The 14862-nt window shown below is 40.7% G+C and overlaps 1 protein-coding gene across 2 annotated transcripts in view; it reads right to left on the bottom strand.

Moving 5' to 3' along the window:
* LOC146189416 (uncharacterized) overlaps positions 1-14862 on the bottom strand; it is a 36944-nt gene that overhangs the window by 9450 nt on the left and 12632 nt on the right. Inside the window, exons 4-6 of one of the 2 annotated variants that reach the window (XM_084604245.1) lie at positions 5051-5097; positions 3924-3959; positions 1970-2005 (exon numbers count right to left, since the gene is read on the bottom strand). In XM_084604245.1, the coding sequence (XP_084460371.1) occupies positions 1970-2005; positions 3924-3959; positions 5051-5097 (119 nt within the window). Of the gene's footprint in view, positions 1-1969; positions 2006-3923; positions 3960-4998; positions 5098-14862 lie in introns of those variants that run through there. The other variant, XR_014707656.1, reaches the window with a different exon arrangement.

Genomic DNA, 14862 nt, shown 5'->3' with positions numbered 1-14862 from the left:
GTTGGACGGGAGAGAATTGATCAATAACTGGAATGGTGGTGAAGTGGTGATGGTGTTTGTCGAATACTTAAGGAAATCCATCAATGTAGCGTACATTTGTAATAATGGAGTAATTACATATTGACATCCACCCAAGCGCAGCCGTATGGCTGCTAAGGCAAGCTATATAACTTTCCCACTTCGAGTGATTGATCAATTCGTTCTCGTCTTACCCTCTTACGTGCTGGTTATCTTTGTTAGCTGAGCTTGTTGAGCGACTGAGCTGCAAAGGCGATGGTCCCGGATTCGATCCCCGGATCATAATGAATTTTCCTTTAACAACGAAGCTTCTGAGAAGGTTTTATATGTTTCCTTTTTTAGCCGTATGGTTGCGTTTGGGCGGATGACACCGAGATATTACTTTCATATAACAAAATCTACTGTTCCTTTGGGGGCCCTAAATATTCTACCAGTTCAGTTCATTACGCTGGCCAGATGCCATCTAAAGCTTTTGAACAATTATCGCGGGTACAAGGCAAATACATTCACACACAGATGGTCCTCCCTAATCCGTTTTGTCAATACAAAGCGAATTAGTTTATCTGTGCAATTTGATACCGAATAATCACGTGACCCAACACTGAAATAAAAAAAGACCAGCCAGCGTTTGGGACACACTGAAAAGCAGTAATAGCAGCAAATTAAATTTATTTTCAAAACATGAACAGACGCATTTTTAGCTCAGAGACGCTCATGGTCAAGGCACCTGTTCGAACATACAAATCCCATGCTGTTGCTGAAATAAGCGCTGCAATATATACCGAAATATTATTCCGTCCTATGAAAAAGCGCAAAAAGAAAGGGATCCGCTCGGATTGCAGAGCGCCAATTCAAGATTTGAAAGCACCTAACACTAATGGAAAAACATTCTGGGTAGCGAGCGGTAACGAAATTCTGTCCTAATATGACGATCCTGACGCAAAAGCCATTACAAAGACAAGAAGGAACACACACAAAGACAGGTGCCTGTATTTTGTGGTACATGTGCCTTGTCTTGTCTTTGTCAAAGTTTTTGCGTTAGCATCAACTACATTACGGAGAACAAACTAGTTCGACAGCGCGCACTTTTGAAATTCTAACACGAGATTTTGCATTTGTGTATTTCAGAAGCTGCGAATTCAAGAGAAAAATTACCTGCATGCAGAAATAGCACAACACGCTGAAGCGCCGCCTAGCATTCCGTATTGAAAATGTCTCCCAGAGCAATGCACCTTCTTTAGGAGGTCACTCGTCCGAACAGAATAGATATTCCGAAATTCCCAGTAGCAGTAATTAAAATACCTCTCAAGTGTTACAAATAAAACAATAAATATAAACTTTTAAACCTGTTCCGGCGGAACTAAGTGCCACTTCATTGATTTTAGATTTACTCGGTGTTTCGTGGATAATCTGAATATGCAGCAGATGAATTGTTGCGACCTATTGTCATTCAAAAATAATGGAAAGTGACAATATGCTCTCTTAAGCAATTGGATGGAGCCAATGCATTAGGCGAGGTCAGGTTATCATCGAATAGGAGCAGATCTGCTAAATGCAGTCTAATGGTGTGGAAACATGATGAAAACGTCGATAGTTACAACGAAGCCATTCATATTTATTGACGATGAACAGAACCCCTATTCCAAGCATTAATTCAACTCTTTTACGAAAACAACATGCGCGCAAGAGGCTGCGTCTTATATAAGAGAGCCTGTGGCTTTACCTTTCTTCAAAGAGGATTTGCAAACAGCTCCCTAGGGATTCGCATGTTTGGCTAGAGCTGTTTCTGTAATTTTAATCATCTAAATTCATTAATTTCAAAGTACCCCCAGACATACACTTATAACAACGTGTTGGTATTTTCACGAGCCTTATTTCCGATGCTTTAAAGCTGCACATGCAGGAGAAGAAAAAAATGAGAATGTTTGAACAAGAGAAAGCATCAACTCACAATCAAAATATTCTCCACAACTTGAAGCACGCTGCCCTGAAAAATAAATAACGGAAAATTTAGTCTCTCACGAAATGATTTTTGATTACTTTCAACTCACGAACGTCTAGCATATGTTTGGACACCGCTGTGTGCCAATGGGAGCCCCTGGTAAAGCTCATCAAGCAATAATGTAGGCTGATGGTTATATTTATTGTACGATACATTCAAAGAACTGAAGCATGTCACAGTCCGCTAGTCCTAAATGGCTTCAGCTTCGAAGCTTCCTTACAATGGACTCATAAAACAATACATAAAAACCAAAACTTTTCCTCCACTCAACGTTTCCGTAGGTTTTGCGCATGCATCAGGGACACCATACTCAAGTGCTTGAAGCCAGCAATCAAGCAGCAGAGAAGAGTTGGCTGTTTCGGCTGCGCAGCTTCATCGTTTCCGACCACAGTGCAAATGTGGTGCGTCTTCATCAGGCGATATTTCGTACTTTCGAACAGCTTCCGAGACTACTAAAAAGGCGCCGTGAGGCTTTGTTAACCTAACATTTCCAACCGACCTGCTTTCGTTTGCGTATATGGACGACCAGGCAACATTAATACGGCCGAGAAAAATATTTGGGGGGGGGGGGGGGGGGGGATCTTCAAGCTTCGCCTTTAAGATTATGACGTCACAGCTTTGATGACTTCCAATTTCAGGCTCTTCTTGCGGACTTTCGTTAAAGTACATTTGCTATACGCTACTCGCATATAACTAATCTTTTAATACTTGCTTTTGCTATCTCGCGTAGCATTTTCAAGCTGCTCGTTTATATCAATGACCACACAAAGAATACACTCAATCTCACTTAAGCCAGGCCGTGTTACGTGCCTGCGGTGCCTAGAGGCAGCGTATCTATATCAGCAGCTAAGAATCCTGGCCGAATCCATTGGAACCTCACTCTCTAATCTAATATACGGAGTCCAAGATGACAGCACCTGCGAAATCGGCCATGTCGTGTTGTCAAGTGACTCGTCATACAACCAGACGATCACTCTGTAGACGCCCGTGTGACCAGTGTATTAAAGCGAAAGCCTTTAATGGCTCATGCTGTCTAGGACAAAATGTTTCCCGCTTTTGCGACGTTCTGATTGGCCGAGGCGGCATGACGTCATGGAGATCTCGACCAATCACAGAGCACCACCACAGTATGTGCGAATGCGTGCCTTCTATGGCCATATGTCAATCAATGATAAATTACTAAGTAAATAATAAATTACCAATTATTTACTAAATTATTTCGTTAACTTGTTATTCAATATTTGATTGCTTAAGTAATTGATTAATTAACTAGCTGGTTAATAATCAGAAAATTAGCTATACAATTACCTAATTATTTACATGCTAATTAGTTTTAGCTGCGTAGCGAATGCGACACTCAGGATTTCGCCTTTCACTACTTTAGTCGCTAAGGTCCCTCGTAATGTTTTTTTCCTTTTAGCTAATTATTATAGCTTACTGGAGCCATGCCCGTGACATTTCGTTCACAATGTCCACGCCAAAAACAACGGGTTTTCTGGGGAACATTACTTTTAGCGTAACTGAATTGAAATTGCAATGTGGATATATTACGGCATTCACATGCTCCAATTGCAATGTCCTCGTTGGATGGTCATTAAGAAGTTTGCACAGAGTAAACTTGTTGCACTTTTGGGAGATTTGGCACCTATGAGTGTTTTTGCACGTTCCCACAGCCCTTAAAAAGACATTGTAGTACGTACTGTTCTAAGGCTTTGTGTTTATGGAAATCTGTGCAGATAACATTATCAAGCCATTTTAGACGTTATGATCACAGCCTTGATAAGTCACGTGCTCGACTTTCAGCACATGCATCACGTGGCCATTTATATAGAACGCTCCTTCGAAAACACAGCTATTATACAGTAGAATTTGTGAGAAAAAAAAGCCAGTCGGCGTTACTCACTTGACCATGACACAAGTCTTGAGGTCGTTGAATGCACTAGAAGAAGCAAGTTATCAGTTTGCCATTACAATCCGGTTTCTTTAATAGGCGTAATTAAAAATGAAACGAATAAAACTCGCACCCTCCCATTAATCTCTTTTCTACTCCCAGAAGCACGGCATAATATTACCCACGAATAAGCACCCAATGAGAAGGGTTGTTCAGTTATGGCCTTAAGGAAAATAAGTTCTTTGACACTCATATTCCGGCGTGCTGTTAACAAGAAGACGATGAAGGAAAAATGCATTAGGGTACAATCGACAATCATCTCGTCGGGGCTCTTTTCTGTTTACTGTGCTTGTTACATCATTAACACAGATTCGCTGTTGTCTTCCAAAATTTCCATTGTTTTCCACTGACAGAGTAAAAAGCACATCCCATACAGCAGTATACTTAGTTTAAGGCAAATTATTAGTGCTTCGGAAAGTATATTTCAAACGTATTGCACGTGAAACAAAGAAAATAAAGTAAACATCATTACAGCACAAAAAAAAAAAAAAACATTTTGCCCCCGTTTTTTTTTTTTTTACGGCAGATATGAGGTGTAACGCACGATGTCAACATATTTATGAGGAAATTTACCTTTTCACTGGCTTCGAAAGCGCTACTTAGCAAACCGTTGTAAACTGACTGCTTATAAGAAACTAATTGACAGCGGCCAATAAAGGCCAGATCCTCGGACTCTTGTTCGAATATTTAGGGACAAAGATTGTTCATGTTCGATGACATTGATAGCATTCACTATTTGACTGTTAGGGATGGGGATGCACTTTCTTGATGGCTGCCGACAGCGTGTACGTGCCCATGCTGATTGCGCTCAGGAGACAACAAGGTGCAGTTGGTCTGAGAATGAAGGCACTGCTGCACTATTTGTTGCAGCTGCTGAAAACATCATAGAAGGTATATTCCTTTGTATACCATGACATTTACTGCAGCGGATTTACTGTCTTTATACGCTGACCCTAAATCATTTCAGCTGCAAGCATTAACGCCAAATAAGCATGTTGCCAAGTCTACGGCAGCATTTAGCCGCTGAGAAGTTTACCTGGTTGGCACCCTCTGCAAAAGGTAGGTTGGAAAGAACTCACCTCTCCGAAGTGTAAGATGTTGGGAAAAGTCACTTCTATACATGATTCTGCGAAAATTGAACAAAATGTAAAATGTTTAACAGAAAAGAATCGTGCATGTTGTATGCCGACTAGATTGTTCTCTCAATACGCACGTTCATGTTCAATGCGTTGCAGCAAGTACATTTGGTGCGAAAGGCTTCAAAACCCGGAAAGTCATGTTATGGTCCCCTTTAGACTGCAACCTCTTTTTACCGATAAAGATGTTAATATAGAAGGTATTATAACCAAGAAAAGCGAGAAAGCATGGTCTCAGCAGAAACAGTTGAGCGCCGCTAATGTTAACCAGATTCTTACAGAGAACTGCAATTGCACCTGTGATTAGTTATGGTGCTTCGGAGTAGTGTATGTCATATATACAGAGGTAGTCAAAAGTTTCCATGCCACAGGTTCTGCTTCTGGTCGGCATATTCTGGCACTTGAGATCCCATTATAGAAATCAGTTAACTTGTAGGTTGGAATAATGCATCCTGTATCGTGCAGAGATATTTTGACACTTGAGGCTGTCGTAGCTGCCTCGCTGTACTGCACAAAAGAAAACCGCGTGGCCTAAGAACCTTTGCCTACCCCTCAGGAAAACTACTGCGTAGTAATGTAATAAAACTCTTGGTACAATTATTGCAGAAAGGACCCTTCATAGATTTATCAAAGACGGAATAGCCTATCTGAATTGACTACACACAGTAAAGCAAAATAAAGAGGACCAAAACCTGGCGCGTTGCTTTGTGTCGTTGAACTCACCGGCGGGGCGTAATTTAATCTTCCAACTAATGATTTTCTCCAATACCATTCGCCCACAACATGAAGTCAGCGTCATTCACATACTTTTTCATGCGTTAAACTATCAGTTTCTTTCGCTATCTCAGCAACGCGCACGTTTTAATCAAACATTAAACGTCTACACTGCTGCCACTGCTGAAGATACGGGTATGCTTTGTTATCACACCTTCTCAATTTCTCATTTACCTTAAACGATCCGAATCCGTAGTTCTTACTTTTTTTGCATCAGCGTTTAAAACATAGCAAAATTCGTGGCACAGTAAGTAATGCTTATTTGCGCCACAAACATCCTTGCTGAAGTGTTGTTGCACAGCTCACGGAGAACCATCCAATCCAGAACGACCTCGCGATCACCCAATATCGATAAAGAAGGCGTCTTAGAAAAATCACCTCATATTAGTTACAAAACTATCAATAGAGGCGAAATGCGGCGTGCCTTTTTAGTTGTTTGGCCATTATTCGTCTAGCACAGATACGAGCAACGCCATTTTAGTCTCCTTATACTTAACGCAAGCAGTGAAAAAAATTTTTCGCACTCAAGGGATGGATTTGTTTTCGTGCTCTATGTTCCTGCAAGATTATAATGGTTCTGTTAATGTTAGCTCTGCGAACAAATAGTGATGGCTGAACATTTAATAAAACCATTTTGGGCTCATAAGAGATAGCAGTAATGATTTCAATAGCTTGTATTGTAAATGCCTGCCTTCATTAGGAACATTCCTTGCCACTCGTAACTGCCTCCACTATGTCCACACTGATATCCTTTTGTTCTCGTTTATACTACCATAACTACACCTTGCGTTCCTCATGGGTTCAGCCACCATCCTACATTTCGTTTCGCCGTAACCATAGTCAAAAGGTAAACATTCCGCACACAAACACAGTTGCCTATTTTAACTCCTTTCTTCCCCGCACCTGTAATGATTGGAATAACCTCTCTGCATCACTAACAAGTATAACTGAAGAAGAAAAATTTAAATCCGCGCTGCAATCTTTCTTTTTTGCCTAGTTTTAAAACTTACTGTATGGTTATTTGCATAACATTATTGTATACTGTTGCTTATTATATTTTTATATTGTTGTTTTTTAACACCTATGCCGTTTTCCTAAATTTCCTAAATTGCACATGTACATTGTTCTTTTTTATTTGCTTTGTTTTTCAGATTTGTACGCTTTTGTTAACCTTCTGTTTTATATATATATCCTGTATGCGCCCCTCCCCTCTGTAATGTACAACTGTACCCTGAGGGTATTATAAATAAATAAATAAATAAATAAACTCAGTCGTGAATTTCCCGCTTACGTGTAAATATGAGGCAACTCTAAGACACTTATCGTTCTGCGCTATGTGCTTTTTGTTTTCATTGCTATCCCTTTGTTTTTCGTTCATGAAAGGCAACGCCGTGAAGGCCTCATTGCCGCGCTTATCCGAATGAGCACTGCTGCTCAAAGACACCAAAGGTTAGTGCGCTGGGGTTTTAGAAATTTTATTCCTAGTTTCTGACAAGAACGCGCTACGTTTTTTCTTTAGAAAAGTGGTATGCGGATAAGGCTGTTCTCTTTGGGACACTACGTTACAAATAGCAGTTTTGCAACAATTGTGTAGGTTCAAAAAAATATTGATTTATTTATTACTTTATTTGTCCATTGGTTTTTGAGAGTGCAGCGCTGTGAACTATGGGACGCTAATTTGAAAGGAAGAACTAAGAGTTTATTTTTAAGGCGTAATCATTTTAAAGCTTTACCGCCAACATTTATTGGATGCGACAGCGTCAGAACTTACACGACAAAATTGACTCATATTTTGTTATATTTTATCTCAAATTTGTATTATAGTATGCGGCTTCCTAAACAGGGGGGGGGGGGGGGGGAATTATTTTCTTTTATTAGGTAGACCTGTCCAAATATACTTCTGGTGCTTAGGCATGAACATAATCAATTTTGGGGAGAACCGAGAACTTTACTGGCCTTTTAGTGTCTCCTGATATTTCTCTATATTTCCCACTTATGGACTGCGCCTTGATTATCTGTTCACTAGTCCACTATGGCGTAAGTATCTTTATGAGCGCCACATATAAATCAGTTATACTGAGCCATTTATCCCGCTTGAAGAAGAGTTGGAGATTATTTGACTAGCATGAAAATTTACCAATCGTGTGAAATTTTTAAGACAGACTAAACAGTTTATCAGGTTTTCTAACGAAACCATCGTGTAGTTGATCCTTCATTTGTCTTCTCCTTTCTTCTGAGCAACAGTTTCTGTTACTAGCACACGTTCTGTGCATTGCAACAACTTAATCTGTATATGCGAAACGTAAAAAAAAAAGAATTCGTAAGTTGCAATAGATAGACGAAAGGTAGGACTGTGCAAAGGAAACAAAAGTCAGGCTTGCCCCGAAGTATACACTGTCGCCTGTTAAGATATCAACTCTACATAAAGTTTCCTGAAAAACCTATAATTAGTTATATTCTTCCCGGTACCGTCTTGTTCACGTTAACAATGGCGACATCCTTTCTGGTCACTCGACATCAACGTACAAAAAATCTCACTCACTGTCAACCGCCGAAGTCGAAGAGACCATCACAACCAGCAGCGCAGCTGAAAAGGCCATCTTTAGAGAACTCATTTTGATCATTCGAGCGTTAATTTCGCCAACAACGTACGCAGGAGGGTGGACGAACGACGCTGATACAGAGGCTCCTTAGCCAATCCCTTATATTGCATATTCAGACGTTTTCCTTTTTACTCTTTTTTTTACTCCTCGCATTGTGCTTGACACAAAAAATTTTAATTTCTCCAACAACGTCCATGAGAGGAGACCTCATTTACGTCGAGGACTTCAAATGTCAAGGACCACTGTGAGTTGATGTTTTGCCTCAATCTCTAATGTGGACATGCACAGATAGCACCCGTCACGAAGTGCAAACATCGAAATTAAAGCGCAGGGCTGGTACCAAAGTGCTTATCTACCATTTCCGTTGAGAATACCTCGTGTCAGTCCTGAACGCGCGAGCTTGTTTTAAACGAAGTCAGTTTATTTTTTCAATTCTCGGTGCTACAGTAATACATGTTTCAGATGTACAATATAAATATTACTCAACTGCAAAGGTCACTCACAGGACCACCATAAGATTGAGTGCGAAATTTTGAAAAGAGATGGTTGATGCGGCGCGTGTACTTAATTCCAAGCTCTGGCCTCGCCTCGCGATTATGTGCAAGAATTTCATTGCAATTGCTGTGCTGTTGAGGTTGAAGCATATCTTCGGTGCACGCGCCTAGCTGCGCGAATACTTTGTCCTTAATGTTGTCTCGTACGGGGCCTATATTGGTAACAAAAAGAAAAGTGAATAGCACATGACTGCAGGGAAACAGTGCCCTTGAGCAAAAAAAAAAAAATGCAGTGTAGAAAGATAAAATATACCAAAAAGGCAGCAAACTTAAATAATCGTTCCTTTGTTCCATTAGAAAACTTTTCCCTAAACCTCCCAAGTACTAAGGCCGTACAGTTTTGCGCAAGTTAGCTATTGGTGAAATGTGGTACGCCTCGAACCATTCTCGGAGAAAAACAAATTACCTCACCGTGATGGCTCGATGTTATTGGCGCTCGATTAGTGAACCCAAGGACACTGGATAAAATCCTACCCGCGGCGGCAGCATTTATTTCGAGACGAAAGGCAATGCGCCAACAATGTCTGCGATGCTTATTGCGGTATTTTGAATGTTATAGAGACCCCCAAAGGTTGAAGTATCGGAACCCTCCCTTACGCTACAGCTCAAAGCCTAAATCCTTTTTGGTTTTAGACGATATGAAATGTTTTTGTTCGGAAGTACTCTACGCTTCCGACGCACAGTAAAATATTTCTCGTGATATTTTCCTCCTCTCACATTCAAATTATGAATTTCTATGAACGAAGGAGACTGGTACGTTTCTAAATAATTGTTAGACAACTGTTGAATACAGTACGACACGTTTTGAACATCTTGAGACCATTAGATACAATAACTGCGGTAGAAGCCTCGCTCCCAAATAACGACCAAATTTTCCTGCTCTGCATGTTAATAAACATTCTTTAATTCAAGAATTCTGCTCTCGTCCAAAATTGACGGATATGAGTAAAATTTATTTTTATGCCTAAAGCCCTACCATGTTCCCTCTCGGAATGAAGCAAGCTTAGCGCTTACTCATAACAGTAAAAAAAAAAAAAAGCAGTGGTCTAACGCTAGGTCTAATAGTCATGATAACTGCAGTCGCGCAAACTATTTCAGCTATTCTGACTGACCCTGTCTCGCTCTCAAGGATGCAGTCCTTTGTTCTGGCCTCCAGTAGAGGCTTGTTTGTGACCTTGCTCGCGTAGTTAATACTGACGGTGCAAGATAAGCACGAACGAAGGGGAAGTTCAAAACAAGTCGGATTCTTTATTTCATTTCATTTTTGCTTTTCACTTTTACATACGGACGTGCTTCGTACTCATTTGCGAGATTATATTAGTGCCAGCTGAGACCATGAAGCTGGAGCAGTCACCGCTACAATTCGCACGCACTACGGGATAACAACTGAAGGCGTCGCGATATTTTACGCTTCCATTTAAATAAATAATTTATATCTGTTCAGTCTGAACAAAGAGACAGCGGAGCATTTGAAGCAAGTATAAAAATTCTGCAAAGATACGAAATCATTCTTTGGAGAATTGGAAAAAGCAAGCAAACTCACAATGATACACGCACAAGTGAGTAACGCCGTCGTAAGAATCAAAACATGACAAATACAGCGCGAGTAATAGTTAGGGTATTGGTGCCGGTTATTTTTGTTTATTTCGCATGTCATAAAGCATAACCTGGTTTCCCTGGATAATATGCGATACCATGAAAACCATTCTCTTGCCGGAGCCGGAGAAGTCCTCAGCTCTTCTTGTTGTCAGTCATCTAAGTGGAGATCCACCCCCCCCCCCCCCAATTGGCGCCGTTAGTCCCCCTTTCTGAATAATCCATGGGGTGGACTTTTATACAAGTAGATCAATAACTAACCACCACAGAGAATTTATTGCTCTAGCGTTTCCTCTCGTGACGAGTGGTTTCAGTTATATTCCAGTGGTCCTCATGCATGAAAAAAAAATAAAGTCAGAGAAAAACAAAGAATAACGCAGTATGATCAAGGTGTTATTGGCAGTGGAGATTCAGGTGTTTCGATCCTTTTCACAGGGATTAAAACAGGTTGTTTCCAATGTCCAGGACGAAATGTCCAGGACGAAATTAGCCAGCAGTCGTTATTGTGGTGACCTACTTTCTAGGCCTTTCAGCAACTGCTCTAGCATAAAACATGTCAACTGCACGCCAATGGTCACCCTGATATGTGTTAATGTGCGTCGGGCACTCAATGACAACATTCAGCCAAGTGGCAGAAAATGCAACATAGGTTTCTACACATCCGCACATAATCGACATCCCATGCCTCGACCAATGCACAGAACTGTTTTATAGCACACATCACTAAGAGGGCCCTATATACAAATACTTGATTTATTAAGATTAAGAAAGGTATCAGTTTGCGTTCTCTGTTCGTGATATGCTCCGCTGACCCCCGTGTCAAGCTTCTAAGATAATACAAGAGGTCATAGCCTACCTTCCAGGTACTGTTGTGAGATATGCTATTGCAGAACATGAAGCAATGACATACTGCTTCACTTTGTTCAGACCTTGGCGGCAAAAGTTTTTTTTTTTGGTTCAATAGCAATGGCGTACATTAACTGACAATGCTGCGATATGACTCCACGGCAAATTAAACGGGCACCCACATGTGCAGCCTACCCACTGTTACTTAATTCCCAGTCGAAAACAAACTACAGAACCGCGTCAAAAATACGACAAAATATTGTGTAGTCCTCTCATAAACGTCAGACTTTACTGTAGTTCTGCAGTTTTTCTGTAGAATAATTCTGTTGTCTGTAGTTCTGCAGCACTTTTCTGTTTTAACTACAGAAATATTTGATGATACTATAAAACATAATGTTATCACAACAGGACTCCCGTCAAAAACAGCTCAGAAATTCTATTCACAAAAATTCTGTCGTAACAACAGAATATTTTCAGCAGTTTTTTCCGACTGGGTTGGCAGATTATGTCAGCTTGCCGAAAAGCTTCTAATCCAAGCCACCGACTACAGGTACCGCTGACGATGCGAAGCTTTTCTCACATGCCTATACATTTTCATCTGCGAATCAACTTATAAAACGGCCCCTGGCAACCTAAAGTAAAGGGTTCCTGTCAACTCAAAACACGTCATAAGTACCTGCTTAGACAAATTCCTGTAAGGACAATGCTGTATGCCAGCTTTGCAGCTTTTCCTAAGCCTTGAGTAACGACGAAGAGCCCAGGACAACACTGTGGAGTTTAAAATGGATAACTTAATTTGCACCTGCATATTTGTCATATACAGGGTACCGCTAACCAACCTATTCTGTAGAAAGTGTGGGGCCGCTGCGCCCCTCTAGGCTTTTTCAAATGCTCTTCCAACTGAGCTACCGGACGCGATGTTCGGAGGTCGTCGGCTCGGTTCCCACCATCGGCACTTTGTTTTTTCTTCTCCTTTGTGTTTAATTATCTTTCCCCTAAACAGAATACATCACTATTTTCTGTGATTATCCAAGTAAAAACTTAAAAAAAGACAACGTACAATCCCCATTGTTTCTTTGGCCTCGCCGACTGTTGGCTTCTTTCCTTCATGGCATTCGAAAGTTACTCAGGCTCTGTCGTCCAATGTATGCAGCCAGTGAGCACATAGAGAAGGTGTTGTTCACATTAACAGTATGTTGGTGTACACTGGTGTAACAAGGTCAAAACTTCATGTAGTGCAGCGTGCCAGCCATCACCATTTTCGCTACTGGCTTGTACCGGCGCTATGTCGTGCTCGAAAATAAAGTGGCCCACTCTCTTGGTGCTGATTACGCCTAACTTTGTGCAACAAGATCTGTCATAGCGGCTGTCTCTCTGAGCTCACAGAATAAACGCATTCCTACAGCAGCAAAAATGCCTCGTAGTGCTTACTGTGCATGATGATCGCTCGCCATGGTCTGTATACTCTATTACATACTCAGATGCCATCTGCACCAATTCTCTTAACAAAACTGTTGCTCCTTCCCTACGGTGTTCCTGAGTCACTTTTTGATGGTAAACCATATGAAACCAAACCAGAATACAACAGTGTGCAAGCATGGTTCAGCACAGTATCAACATCACTTAACGAATGCTGTAGTCTTGGCCTCTAATACCAGGTTTCTGTAACACGTGAAAATTTGCTTCACAGCCATGTTTGTTCCCCCACGATGATCCTATACCATTTGAAAAGTGTCAGCCAAAGAAGAGAATTCTGAGGTACGAGTGCGTGGTCATAAAAAATGATAGCTCAAGCACCTATATTCAGGCAGCTTACTAAAACATTGTGCACAGCTGCCCTGGAAGTTACCACTAATTTGCCGATAGAAATCTCGTGTTTGGTTATCACTTTGCAACGCTTAGGTCTAAAAATAGATTTCAGTGTAGACAAAAGGGAGATGTATCACGGTGCTCCAAAACAAATGTATTTTCTGGAATGAATTTATGACTTTATGCATGACATACGTCAGCACTATTTTGATAAAAAAAAGCTCTTTACGGAAAAATATTGATTTCCTGAAAGAAATCAAAGATTTCATGCACAAAATCCCGAGCAGTGTTTTTGATTTCAGGGTTTTGCATGTTTTTGCAAAAATCCCTATATTTTGGCAGATGTTAATTACATTCTATGATGAGATGCGCACCTCTGCCATGCTTTTTTGCTGAATAAGTCAGTGTGTGTCTGCTTTTGGTCGAGTCAGTTGTTAATGCTGCAATGAACTGTCGACATGGCAGCTTGGTGTTCAATGTGGCACTCTGTGCTGCTCATGACGCTCAAGGCTGCAATCTGCTTTTCTAGGATGCTTTTGCGAAGGTGGCCGTACCAAACCATATTTTTATACAGCAGTGAGAATGGGACCAATGCTGAAGGTGCACTACTTTGTCTAGAATGCTATAATTAGTTTCATAGCTTGTGTTCATGCAGACAGCCACGCCAGCAACAGTCTTTTACAATTCTGAGAGCTACTCAGATGACAGAAGTGCAGGGAAGGTAGTGCCTATAAAGGCACTGCTAAAGATTTTCTAGGCACTGGTAAACATTTTGGTGTGGCGCATAATGTGTATGATCATATGCTGTAGACTTTCAATGCTACATTTTATTTATTTATTTTTATTCAGTACATACTGCAGATCCCCTTCAAAGTCCAAACAGGACAGGCATATATTGTTAAGAAAACTCCAAAAATACAGAACACAATGAAACGAAGCATGCATAAAAATGAGTTGACAAGTGTTGCGAAACTATGACGGTGCCATAACATGATTCCAATCGGATATTGTTCACGAAAAAAAAAACGAATATTTAGCGCAGTCCGTTTTCGCACAATACGGCGTCAATTAGTGAATGTGATGATGTCGGGTATGCCGCGTGGATAGAGAGGATATGCTATTGCTTGGCATGCATTGCTTCAGCTGTCTGTGCCAATGAAGCATAATTGGTGAGATGGTAACGCATAGTCTCACGAAGCATACTTGGGATGCACAACTGAAATGATGGAAGTGAATTTACGGCGTTTGAATACTTCATTAAAGAAGTAATAAATCAGCAGCTGCCTATCACAGAGTAAAAAGTAGTAAGTACAAAAGCCTAACAATTACGTTAGTACAAAACATAACAGTTTTCTTAGCACATAACCGATTCGCACGAGAGTGAAAAACCAAATTTTGAAGCATGCATGCACTCATGGTCAAAAAGTGCAATGTTTTTGTTTCACCTTTTTGCGCCTCTGGATTGCTAACAGATTTAAGAAACAGAGCAAAAAAAAATAGCAATACTTGATCACAATGCACCCGGCACAGCTTTAAGACAAATAGGTCCCTATATGCTCTAAAAGGGCATGTA

The sequence above is a fragment of the Amblyomma maculatum genome, chromosome 5 (assembly GCF_055883805.1).
Source record: "Amblyomma maculatum isolate TAMU_Amacu chromosome 5, ASM5588380v1, whole genome shotgun sequence".
Taxonomy (NCBI): domain Eukaryota; kingdom Metazoa; phylum Arthropoda; class Arachnida; order Ixodida; family Ixodidae; genus Amblyomma; species Amblyomma maculatum.
Note: the sequence above shows the minus strand (reverse complement) of the source record. Positions and strands in the feature narration are given on the sequence as shown.